At 39.2% G+C, this 14,136-nt stretch overlaps 1 protein-coding gene across 1 annotated transcript; it reads left to right on the forward strand.

Moving 5' to 3' along the window:
• Nucleotides 1-378: 378 nt before the first annotated feature.
• LOC145850391 (uncharacterized) lies at nt 379-6,907 on the forward strand. Its single transcript, XM_082973300.1, has 3 exons — nt 379-533; nt 875-1,417; nt 4,383-6,907. The coding sequence occupies exons 2-3, from the start codon at nt 875-877 to the stop codon at nt 4,590-4,592; spliced, it is 753 nt and encodes a 250-aa protein (XP_082829426.1). The 5' UTR covers nt 379-533; the 3' UTR covers nt 4,593-6,907.
• The last annotated feature ends 7,229 nt before the right edge of the window (nt 6,908-14,136 follow it).

The raw sequence follows: 14,136 nt of genomic DNA on the forward strand, positions 1-14,136 counted from the left end.
TCATGATATCATAATGTTTCTTTAGAGCTGACAAAATCAAATACTGGTTGTATTGTGATGGTGTATATTCAATTTATTTATTAGACTTTTCAAAAAGTAGATATTCCAAAGGCACGCATCAGCGGCTTGTGAGCGTGGAGGCCTGAAGATGCTAAACATGTTTACGATAATTAACGGTCAATTACCATGAGACCTGCAGGCTTTTTCGTGACAATAACCTGCTGACAACATTTCATGACCGCCACATCCCTACCTCCGCCCACTGGTAGGTCCTTTGTTTCTTTCGTTTTCTCTTCAAAGAAAATCGGGGTGTTTTTCTTCTTTTTTTTTTACCCAGTCAAGGGCCAATCATGAACATACACGTACAATCAGGCTCTTTCAGAAACCAATCATGAACTCCACTGACTCATGGAACAGGTCTCTAAAAAGCTTATTTTCGTTTGAGGGAAGCATCTTATTTTTTATCTGTCATTTGGGTGACACTGTCAACTTGCTTTGCTGAGGCTAAAACCTGTGATTTGACCAGTTTTGAGGTAATTTGTTTTATTTGATTTAAGATTGAACGTTATTACACTGTACAATATTACATTGTTTACACTATAGACATGCAACCTCAAAGCAACGATTTTAGATATTGTTAGATATTGTTAGATATTGTTTGCATCTACATGTTGATTGAGCAACAACCTCAGTGCTTGATGTTTATCAGTGTCTATTCTACAGTATATGTAAAACAGCTATAAGTATACGATAGTTTGATCTGAGAAAATTGGTTGCTCTGCATTCTCTAGCAATTGTTCAAAAGATTCAGCAATTATAAAATGGAAATAAATATAATTAACTAAAAGCACTGTTGCTCTTCCACTGGCTTCAGATGGATAACTTCACCAGCAACACATGGGCTTCACTTGCTCTTCTGGAGATGTTCGATTTCATCGATGATCTGATCGATGCTCTGCTCGATGATCGGATGGATGTTCAGACCGAAGCTCTGACCCATGCTCTGATCCATGCTGGGCTCAATGTTCAGAGCAATGTTCGGATCGATTTTGGGAAACATGCTCTGATCGATGATCTGATCGATGCTCTGATCAATTTTCAGACTGATGATCTGATGCATACTCTGATCGAAGCTCTGATCATTTTTCGTATCGAAGCTCCGATCAGTGTTTGGTTCAATGCTTGGATCCCTGCTCCGATCCATACTTTTACCCGTCTGCTGAGGGACCCCCTGATTGAGAGCCTTCCTATCTTCTATCAGCAACGCAGAAATCCTCTTCAGCTCTTCTTCTCCGCCATGACAACCGATCCAGGCCAGAAGCAATGGGTAGACAAGGGCAGATGCTCGGAGCGACCACAAAAAGACCAAGCTACTACTACTCCTCCTCCGGATGTGTGGTCTTCAGCCTCCCCTTGGGTAAGTATACTAATTATACATATTTCTCTACTGTAATGGTCACTGAACACTTCCCAGCTAGCACACAACGTTCTGAGTGCCATATGTTTCTTAGAGCTTGGTGAGAGAGTGGTTGTCCATGGTTATTTTGTATACAACCTTCCCACAACTTTCTGGGAATGGTGCAGGATAGTTGCTTGGCTTTGGAACATTCTCAGCACATTTAAGGAACTTGACAAATCACTTTACTTTAACAGGACCTTACCTAAAAGTTCAAATGTGTAATAGGTTAAGGTTGTAGCCGCTACAGCACCTTTTCATACGAGGTGAGGTCCTCTAATAAATAACGAATTACAACTAAACATTAACAAAACAGGTTCTTCACATTAGGGGTAGAGCATGGAAATGACGACATGATTGCAATTGAAACGCTATTTTAATTTCTTAGCTAAGGGTTTCCATTCTCACAGAGTTCACAGCTCATTCCATTGAGATTAAGTGCTCATCATAATGTAGATACATGATATAGTTACATTAAAAACATCCATACCAGCAATCTCAGGGAGTCATGCCTAGGACTGTTCCAGTCACAAAATGTTGTCAGCTGGTGATTGTCATGCAAATAATTGCCAATCTCAGGGTAACTGACCATTAATGAACATAAACACATTTAGCATTAGGCTGTCAATGCCGGCAGGAAATTCGAGGCCTGAGCCTTTGGAAATGTTGCGTAACATGAGCTCAGGGGCTCTCATGAAGGTTTTGATTTGATTTTGGATTGCATTGCTGTCAGAGTGTCTATGGACAATAGAGCGCTGAGTACCAGGCCATTAGAAACTGGCAGTTTGGTAGCTGGCTACTAATGACCATCAGTGGCATCAGGAAGCAGTTTTGGAGAAGCCTAGACTTCTTCCACATTTTTAGGTTACAGCCTTATTCTAAAATTGATTACATTGTTTTTTTTCCCATCATCAGTAAACACACAATACCCCAGAATGACAAAGCAAAAACAGGTTTTTAGAATTTTTGCACATTTATAAAAATAACAACATATGAAATATCACATTTACGTAAGTATTCAGACCCTTTACACAGTACTTTGTTGAAGCACCTTTGGCCTCGAGTCGTCTTGGGTGTGAAGCTACAAGCTTGGCACACCTGTATTTGGGGAGTTTCTCCCATTTTTCTCTGCAGCTTTGCTCAAGCTCTGTCAGGTTGGATGAGGAGTGTTGCTGCACAGCTATTTTCAGGTCTCTCCAGAGAAGTTCGATTGGGTTCAAGTCCGGGCTCTGGCTGAGCCACTCAAGGACATTCAGAGACTTTAAAAGCCATGTCCCTGGTGATTATTCTAGGTTGAGGGGAGTCATCACTGGTGTCCCAATATCTATGTCCATAGATGATATTAATGAAAATGTGATGGGAGGCAGAGTGATTGAGGACAAAAGGTTAATCAGTAGGAAAGCGGGTCAAAGAAGCTTATCAGTGCTGCTGAGGTTTCAGAAGGTTTTGCCTGGAAAAGTACAGATAGGATTCCTTAGTTTCAATGTCAGAGAACGTGTCCCACCCCAATTGCAGTGTTTTAGATGCCATGTGGGAGCAATGTGAAGTGTTGTAATTGCACCTGGCATTTGGTGGATGTCAGGTGCAGAGAGAGGCTAGAGAAGCGCAGAGATCTAAAATCAGTCATGATGTGTCATGCAGAGGCTGTGAAACAGATTGGTAGAACTAAAGGATGGCCTGATGTAGCTTCCATGGCTGCTCCTGTAGTAAGTGGACCTACTGTCGGGGCTGGTACTTCTGCTGGTCCTGGTATGGTTTCGAGGCCTGTTCAGAAAACTTGCGCTCATGAATGTGTTTTGTCAAAGGACACTTTGATAGTGAATAAAGTTGACTATGTAGCTTTCATTGGTAAGCTTATCATGGAAATTGTGGAAAGCAGAAATGCCAGGTTGAAGGTTATTTTGTATATGGCAAAAGAGTTATTGAGGGTAACAGATGTGACTGTCCAAATTGTTGTTGACATGCTGAATAAGGGTGGATTGTCTCTGCATGATGTAAATCAGGTTTAATGGGCTTGGGGGGTTTGGGATGTTTTTTCTTCTTCGTCGTACATTATTAGGCAGACCAAGATTGCTCACACACTCCAGCACAGTAGGTGGCGGCATGCACCTTAAACATTTGTTTACGGACCGCCTTGATACCATAGAAGAAGAATTAAGACAAGCACATGTCACACACATGGTTACATTTAATTTCAATTTTGGAAATGTTCTCAGATAGTTCAGAGAACTTTAAGAATCAATGTTCATCTGTGGGAATTTCAGTACTTAATCACAACGTTTCCTACAGGGTTCCTCATCGTTCTATTTAAAGTAATGTTGCAAATTTGTTCAGAGAACATTAAGAAAACTTTCCATAAAAGCCACAAGAGAACTTTAGTGATGTTCAGAGAACATTCTAAGAATGTTATTTAAAAACATATACATTCCGTTCTCAGCATCAACAAAACTCTCTATCCTCATCAAAGTGTGTTCAGGTGTGTTGGCCATGGCCACACCTGATGTTAATGAATGCTTGTTTACTTTGAAATGGGGTCTGTTTGAATAGAATACAATTAACAGCTTTGTATGTGTAAAAAAAAAACATGGCAGGTTATCTCTAATAGAGAATGGAAGACAATAGATTCAAATCTTGCTGGTCCACTGTCCAAAATATTAAGATGTGTTTTCATTATTAATGCCTAAGATATGAATTTCCAATATGTTTATTCAATATGTAATGTTTTTCATTTTCCAAGGTTCCATTCTGTTGCATGGATGAAATATTGTCAATTGTTATGTCAATCCTCCTCAGTATCATCACCTTAACATTTATTATCGTTATCATCAGCGAATTCATTATCCATAACATACTGTTCAGACCTAATTATTGATTGTTTGAGAGACAGAACATGTTTTTGAACAGAGAATCTTTCTTTCCACTGCAGGGCGAGGACTATATCAAGGACCAGGGCCAGGACTATAACAAGGACCAGGGCCAGGACTATAGCAAGGACCAGGGCCAGGACCATAACAAGGACCAGGGCCAGGACTATAACAAGGACCAGGACCAGGGCCAAGGTAACGGATGGAGAACACATGGACGACATGGAGACCTATGTGCCATCGCTGCCCTCCTGTTTCTGGGTTGTCAGTAGTTAACATAGCCACACAAAGTCAACATTGGCTAAATTGTAAACATTAATCAAGACAAAAATTAGCTTTTTAGTTTTAATTTAAAGTTAGGGTTAGGCAAAAGGTTAGCAGTATGATTAAGGTTAGGGTTAGGTTTAAAATCACATTTTAAGAAGATAAACTGTAGAAATTGGCGGGGTTTATGACTTTGTGGCTGTGGTAACTGGTGACGAGCGATAGCACCAACCCCCAAGGGAGATTAGCTGACATCATGGCGTCAACTAATGGAGATCTTAATAAAATTCAAGTTCACTCTGTCGTCTCTTTCCCTTTCTCCATATCTCTCTGTGGTTCTTTCTCTCTCTTGCGGATTACCTTCATTTTGATGTGAGGTGAAGCGATGAAGACTGATAAAAGAGTCTTTGTTTACTCCCCTTCATAGATCCTTGACTTAACAAGCGCCCACTTACTAACATTACACAATTCAGCTTTGCTTTGACATCCGCTATCAGATCCATGAAGGGGAGTGAACAAGGGCAGGAGAGAACATCTTCCTGGAATGAAACAGGCTGAGTTTAAAGTGTGACCATGCTATTTTGTAAAAATATTGTATTGTAGTTCAGAACCTCTACTCCTGTCAGGTCAGTCTATTTTTGATTGCTACTGGTGACCCTGTAACCCGGTACTATCCTGTGTCAGTAATTTGAGATATATATGGTTAAATTCCAAAAGATTTGTAATATTGATATTGTGCGTGACGTAAATATGTCCTTTGGAGTGGAACTTGAGGCAGAAGCTTTTTCTAACTCTGAGCAGGCGACAAAGATTCTATACAGACACAAACGTCGGGAAAGCATGGAGGAGCCTATATGTTTTAGCTCAGAAACTGAGATCTACATAAGTAAAGATGCAGATTATCAGACATTGAGAGTGAAAAACAATGGCATAGACTCTTCTCAACGCAAACGTCGGAAAAGCATGGAGGAGCCTATATGTTTTAGCTCAGAAACTGAGATCTACATAAGTAAAGATGCAGATTATCAGACATTGAGAGTGAAAAACAATGGCATAGACTCTTCTCAACGCAAACGTAGGAATAGCTTACATATTCCACCAAATTTTTGAGCAGAGCTGTAACATGCACACTGCAACATATACATGCTTTATGTATACTTCAGAGATACATAGTCACACTTTAAACCAGGTATACTCTATCTAATAAAGCCTTCATGACACCTTCATAATGTCCTACATAGAGGCTACATAAATCATTTGAAATATCATGCTGCAAGAAAAGGTGATATAACAGGTCCTTTGTTATGGTCCCTCCCCAAATGTATAACGCCTAACCCCAAAAAGGTTGAGACAACATGTTCTAAGTTGCCAATGATGCAAATGTTACATCAGGTCTTAGGCCTGAAAGAGACAGTTGTTTTGGTCTATTTCTGACTCACCTAAGGTGTTTTTAAGTATATTAGCTTAAAGGGCATCTCCACCACTTTTTAACCTCATTCTCATTATGTCCAGCACAATACCAGTGTCAACATATGTGAACACGGCACATTTGTGCGTTTTGTAGAAAAATTATATTAAAAGACATCAAAAGTTAAAACATTTAAAAATCTGTGATTTTCACGGTAACCTGGGGAGCAAGATAATATCCTCCATTGGGCCAGAAACTTGTTGAAGGTTTTGAAAAACACTTACTTTTAATCCTAACCTCTGCATTTTTAAGGACCTTGTCTTTTAAACCCCAGATCACAGAAACGCCCTGTTTTCACATATTTAGACACTGGTTTTGTCTTGGAGTTGATGAATATAAGGTTGAGAAATAGCGGAATTGCTCTTTAACATTGTTCAGAAAATCCTGGAAAGCATTGAAAATGTACCAATGTATTATTCAAAATCATGGCGCAACATTGCTTTTGAACCAGCTAACAAACTGTTTGTTAATTGTTTAGATGAATTAACAACACCCTAGATAAGTAAGAACTGTCCCTTCAACAGATTATTTATATATTTTTATATATATTTATATTTGTTTGATGTAATTTGCATGTATATATGGCTTACTTGAATTCAAGTGACTGTCAGATCACAATTAACATTGCATGGAGCATGAGTTATACTCGAAGGAGGTAGACAGAAGGACGGCATATTAACCATTTGAGCTTCATTGCTCTGTAGAAAATGTGCCCTACATCAAAAACTGTTTGTCACCCTTGATACAGTATAAGGTTAAACTACTGTCATACTAACATCGATGATTGCTCCTTCTGTGTTTTAAATATAGATATCGTTTGTATTTTTAATATGTTAATAAAAATCTGCTATTTTATTTTTGTCCCCATGCAGTCCTAATTTTAAACTGAGTAAATTAAGACTGATTAATTGTTTTAGAACAAAATACACATTTCCTGTATCATTAGCACAACCTTGTTATATTGGGACAAAAACCTATCCAATGTAGAACACTTTTTGAATCCTCTTAGAAAGGCTCTCAGGAAATGTACTGGGATGATCATGTCTTAAAATAAGGTTGACACTAAGAAACAACATTTACTGGGATTAACATCTAAACCACGAAATGTATGACTGACTGGAAAAATAACTGTCACTGGACAATGAGATGAATAAGTCAGATCAGAGTTTACAATCTGTCAAATACTTACTGTTTAAAACATTCAGGAACTACACTGAGTGTACAAAACATGATGGACACCTGTTCTTCCATGACATACTGTAGACTGACTGAACAGGTGAATCCAGGTGAAAGCTATGATATTTTATTGATGTCACTTGTTAAATTCACTTCAATCAGTGTAGATGAAGTGGATGAGACAGGTTAAATAATAATTGTAAGCCTTAGGACAATTGAGACATGGATTGTGTATGTGTGCCATTCAGAGGGTGAATGGGCAAGACAAAAGATTGAAGTGCCTTTGAATGGGGTATGTTAGTAGGTGCCAGGTGCACCGGTTTGTATCAAGAACTGCAACACTGCTGGGTTTTTCAGCCTCAACATTTTCCTGTGTGTATTAAGAATGGTCCATCACCCAAAAGACATCTAGCCAACTTGACATTTTACATTTACATTTTAGTCATTTAGCAGACGCTCTTATCCAGAGCGACTTACAGTAGTAAAAGTTCATACATTAAATTTCATGCATTTTCTTTTTTGTTGTACCGGCCCCCCGTGGGAATCGAACCCACAACCCCGGCGTTGCACACACCATGTTGGCGTTGCAAACACCATGCTCTACCAACTGAGCCACAGGGAAGTAGGAAGCATTGGTGTCAACATGGGCCACCAGCATCCCTGTGGAACGCTTTCGACACCTTGTAGAGTCCATGCCCCGACGAATTGAGTCTGTTCTGAGGGCAAAAGGGTGCAACTCAATATTAGAAAGTTGTTCATGTTTTGTCCACTCAGTGTATGTTAACAGTTCCATTATACAGGTGTGCTATTCAGAGGACAAAAGGACCCATATCATTACTAGCAAAAAACTTGGAAAGAGAACTGCCAATTATCAATTAACATTTGAAGAGTTTCATTCAGAGAGTTTCAATGCTATATATCCATTTTATGAAATTGTTGTAATTGAACTTTTTTGGTTTAATAAGGATCTGACCATAAAAAATAAATGTTTTGCCTAAAATGGCATACCCAAGGATATGCATATTCTTGATACCATTTGTAAGGAAACACTTTGAAGTTTGTGGAAATGTGAAATAAATGTAGGAGAATATAACACATTAGATCTGGTAAAAGATAATACAAACAAAAAAATATGTGTTTTCAGTTTATGAATAGTCTATGTTTCTTCGTTTTTTAATGACTCGAGCCGGTTGACGACGATCATAAAATAGCACAAATAATCAAGGTTGATAGATTAATGAGCCACTATGGCTTTCAGACTGGGATTCAAATATTGAGAGGTTATTCGTTTTTTGTTTGTTGTTGCTGTCTAAAATAGGAAGCAGAATGGGATTTGCCCTGACATTCGATTATGGGTTAACTGCCTTGCTCAAGGGAAGAACGGCAGATTTTTTCCATTTTAACCGCTAAGCTTCCTGCCCGGCCTCTACAGTCTATCTAGCCTCTTGCCTAGTCACTTTATTCTCACTTTTGTATCGTTATTCACTGTGCATTTATTCCTTGCGCCACTATTTCAATTGTTATATTAAATGTTGTATCTTTAACATAACTCTACATTGTTGGAAAAAGACCTGTAAGAAAGTATTTCACTGTTAGTCCACACCTGTTTAAATAGCTGTGTGAAGTTGTACGATATTGGCAGGAACTGGAACACACTGTCATACACGTCAATCCAGAGTATCCCAAACATGCTCAATGGGTGACATGGAACAACTAGGACATATTAATTAAGCTTTCAGGAATTGTGTACAGATCCTTGCGACATGGGGCCGTGGATGATCATACTGAAACATGAGATGATGGCGGGGGATGAATGGCAGGACAATGGGCCTTAGGATCTCGTCACAGCATTCAAATTGGCATCGACAAAATGCAATTGTGTTTGTTGTCCGTAGCTTATGCCTGCCCATACCATAACCCCACCATGGGGCGTTCTGTTCAGTGTTAACATCAGTAAACCGCTCGCCCACACAACGCTATACACGTGGTCTGCGTTTTTGAGGCCGGCTGTACGTACTGCCAAATTCTCTAAAACCACATTGAAGGTGGTTTATGGTAGAGAAATGAACATTCAATTCCCTGTTAACAGCTCTGGTGCACATTTCTGCAGTCAGCATGCCAATTGCACACTCCCTCAAAACTTGAGACATCGGTGGCATTGTGTTGTGTGACAAAACTGCACATTTTAGAGTGGCCTTTTATTGTCCCCAGCACAAGGTGCACCTGTGTAATGATCATGCCGTTTAATCCGCTTCTTGATAAACCACACCTGTCCAGTGGATGGATTTTCTAGGCAAAGGAGAAATGCTCACTAACAGGGATGTAAACAAATTTGTGCACCACATTTGAGAGAAATAAGGTTTTTGTGTGTATGGAACATTTATTTTATTTCAGGTCATGAAACATGGGACCAACACTTTACATGTTGCGTTTATATATTTGTTCAGTGAAGGATAGTTTATCTAAAAGGAAGAAAGAAATATACAATTCTGTGAGGATGGTCCTCCCCTTCCTCCACTGGTATGCATATATTTACCGAGCTAATGTAGGTTAATGTAGGTTAATGTGATTAGCATGAGGTTTTAAGTAACAAGAACATTTCCCAGGACATACACATATCTGATTTTGGCAGAAAGCTTCAATTCTTGTTAAGAGGAGTTGGGCAAAATTCCACAGACCACAATCAACGCAGGAGATGTGTCTTGCTGCATGAGGCCACACCAGATACAGACTGATTTTCTGATCCCTGCCCCTACTTTTTTTTAAGGTATCTGTGACCAACAGATGCATATCTGTATTCCCGTCATGTGAAATCCATAGATTAGGGCCAAATTAATTAATTTAAATTGACTGATTTCCTTATGAAGTGTAACTCAGTAAAATCTTAGAAATGTATTGCATGTTGCATTTATATTTTGGTTCAGTGTATATGTGACGCGCTCTATCATAATCAGTCACAATGGCTAATTTGCATATACATTGTATATATTCAAGTCCCCAAATAATTGATTTAAAACACACTGTTTTGCATTAAAGGTCTACAGTAGCCCCAACAGCACTCTGTAGGGTAGCGCCATGGTGTAGCCAGAGGAAAGCTAGTTTCCATCCTCCTCTGGGTACATTGACTTCAATACAAAACCTAGGATGCTCATGGTTCTCACCCCCTTCCATAGATTTACACAGTAATTATGACAACTTCCGGAGGATGTCCTCCAACCTATCAGAGCTCTTGCAGCATGAACTGAAAGCATAAACTACAGCTAGCTAGCACTGCAGTGGAGAAAATGTGGTGAGTAGTTGACTTAAAGAGAGCCAAAAACAATAGTTGAACAGTTTGAAACAAATTCATTTCTTAAATGAAGGAGAAGCAAGAGAGAGAGAGAGAGAGAGAGAGAGGTTTTGTAATTTTTTTTCTTTCAGTTTCAGTTTCACTTAACTAGCAAATGCAGCTTGCTAGTTTAGCCTACTCAAACAGAGGGATGCTATGTTAGCTAGCTGGCTATGACTATCCAACCCAACACTGGAACTCTTCCAAGTCAAGGTAAGCTTTTGGTTTTACTAATTTATTGCCACCGGGGCCAGCCGGTGTAACTGCTAAATTGCTTACTGACTATAGATTGTAAAGTTACTGCATGATTGTAGCGGGTTTACTAACGCGTTAGTTCTATTAGCCATGTTGACTATGATGTTACTTTAGCTAACATGGTGACAACGATGACGGCTGTGTGTAGCAGTTATGATATGGTTTGGTTTGGAAAGGTTTTTTCACCTGGTCACCTACAGCTAATGTGTTGTGCATTGAAGTCCGCGCATAGATGCGAGAAGGAATACAACGTGGCTGCTATGAAAGTGAACTGTTTACCAGGGGTGTATTCATTTCACAGATTCTGTTAAAAAGTGTTTCTTAAACAGAAGCAAACGGAATAAAACGGTAATATACTTTACATACCTGAATTTGTCAAATAGAAACTCTCGTTTGCAACTGTTGGACTAATGATTACACCACAAATCAGCTAGATGTAGGCAAGAGTGTGCAAGGTGGTATTAAATGTGTCACTGTCTGTCCATGTGTCACTGTCTATAGCCTCAACCTACATTGTAATCTTTCATTCATAGGCTAGGTTGTAGCAACCTCATGATGGGTATAGGGAACATGTTGTATCATGTAGTAGCCTAAAGCTGTCGATGTTACTTTGAACTGGGTGAATGGAATATGAAGAACAGTCATCCAATATGCTGTAAAAATTGTCCTCCCTCATCTTTAACGGCACTGACCGCCACTGTTGTCTAGCAGTAATCAACTTGACAGAGCTTGAATATATATTTTTTAAGAATAATTGGCAAATATTGTACAATCCAGGTGTGCAAAGCTCTTGTGTGTAGATGGGTGAGAAAATAAATATAGTGAACAAAAATATAAATGCAGCATTCAACAATTTCAAAGATTTTACTGAGTTGCAGTTCATATAAGGAAATAGATTAATTGAAATAAATAAATTAGGCCCTAATCTATGGGTTTCACGTGACTGGAATACAGATATGCACCTGTTGGTCACAGATGCCTTACAAAAAGGAAGGATTAGAAAACCAGTCAGTATCTGGTGTCCCCAGCACAAGGTGCACCTGTGTAATGATCATGCTGTTTTTATCAGCTTTTGGAACATTTCTGGGATCTTTTATTTCAGCTCATGAAACATGGGACCAACACTTCACATGTTGCGTTTATATTTTTGTTCAGTATAGTTTGTTTATTAGGCTAACTTGCCAATTTGAGAATATGTTCACTACTCTCTCCCTCCCTCTTATTGAAGTGACCCATGAAAAAAATTTGTTGTCCAAGCAAGTAGCACATACAATATTGTAGTGTGCATCTGGCTCCACCAGACCCACCCCCAGAGCCTGACGCGGGGCAACGTGTGTCCTTCTGTCTCCTTGATGATCAACCCCAGGTGTCCATATGTGGAGGCAAGGGATCCTCGACTGCTTCACCACCTGGAAGACCGTAAGTAGACGACAGGGCTACCACATGGTTTTCTTATTTTTTTTGATAGTGCTTGGTGAATGTTGTTTTTTTATTATTAGAATTTGAGGAAAGTTATAGAGTAGTGTGTAGAAGTGTGTGTTTGTGTCTGTGTTTATCGCTCCAAGTGTGTGAGCATGCATGGGTTGAATGGAGTGGCATTGAAGAAGGATAGTACTGCAGCACCATGAGCAATCTACTTTCATAGTTTGTTAGAAATGCGTCTACCTTTTGTTTGTCAGGTGCTGGCCAACCTGTCACTGCTCGTCACAGAATTTAGGTCTGCATTTCAAAAGGAAACGTCCTTCTTTGCCACATATCCAATCAGAGCTCAGATGCTACCTACTGCAGCACAATCCAATGCACATGCAGTCTTTGGAACCTGGCAGGTAAATTGATAATAATAATAATAAATTGCTCATTCCTTGTTATAATAGAAATATACGTACTGTACTGTACATCGTTAAAAAATATATATATTTCTGTCTCAATTGCTGAAGATCAGCACAGTCGAGGGAAATTGGGATGAGGAAAAGGTCAAGATGCCGTATCAGGTTTTGAATTGTAATATTGTATCATTTTCATTTGTGAGTGTCCCTTCATGCTTTGAGTTTGTATTGCTCTGTGTGTCTTCCTCTTAGCTGACCTCAACTAAGCAGCTCTACCCCAAAAGCCAGACATTCCTCACTGTCCCCCACACCACTTCCTAGAGAAATAGGTGATTGTTCTCTGATTTCTATACCATATCTTTCGATGTGCATTCCCTAAAATTCCCTGCTTTTTAAAAGGAATGTGAAAGGGAAAGTTCACTTCAAAATCCAAGTTTATTAGATGTTTTCAAACTTAAGTAATCTGATGTACTGAACTATATTCTACTGTACGTTACTGAACTCCACTCTACTGCACTGTACTGTACTCTACTCTACCCTACTCTGCTCTACTGCATTGTACACTACTGTGCTCTGCTGTGCTGCACTGTGATGTTCAAACTTGTGAAATATCAGGAGAATGACATTTATATACACAATTATGCATTTATGTGTAGTACAGATCCCATGATGTAATTCTGTTACTGTGTGTAAATCCACTTCACTCGTAATTCGGAGCAGATATACAGTATAAGAGTTTTTGGTAAACGTGGATAAAAACCTGAGGGAAATTTTGCCATAAATCTGTTACCAAAGTTTAATTAGTTCTTCCACTAAATTAGTTTTTGAAAAATGTTCGGTGGAAATTGTTAAATGTAGTTCCTGTGCATAGTTGTATGGTTTGTTAAACTTTGAAATCAATGTTTTTTGTTTGGCATAGATTTTAAAGTGAAACTGATTCTCAACGTAATTATGGAGATGCCCTTAAAAACATGATAATATTGGTTAGTAACAGGGTATTACATTTGTCTTGTTCTGAGTAGCAAGTGGTGTGTGTGACCCAGTTGACATCTCACTCAATATTGTAATGCTCTTTCCACAGGTTCCATAGATCTGTCCATTCTGAGTCAACCTTGCTGCAATTGGACCCTACTGCATGCAACTCACTGCTAGTCCAGTTCCCTCCCTCTGCAAATGATCCAGAACGTAGCAATATCTGGTGTTACAACCTTTCCATGTCCTCCTATGTCATACCACTCCTCCACTGGCTTCCTGAGGATGCTTACATCAAATGTAATACTCTGTTGCTTGATTCAGTGCAGTGAAGGGCACTCCTCTTCCTTTTTTCAACAGTGAACATCTAAATAGAGGATGATAAGTGTGTGTGTTTGTTTTTCCATGCCGCTGCTGCCTTCACCCCTATTACAGCGCTTCTTTACATGTTGCCTTGTATGTGTTTGTGACTGAACTGATTAACATGTTACAAATATGAACTATACACCCTTTGACACAATCCCTGT

This window comes from Salmo salar, chromosome 03, assembly GCF_965601325.2.
Source record: "Salmo salar chromosome 03, fSalSal1, whole genome shotgun sequence".
Taxonomy (NCBI): Eukaryota; Metazoa; Chordata; class Actinopteri; order Salmoniformes; family Salmonidae; genus Salmo; species Salmo salar.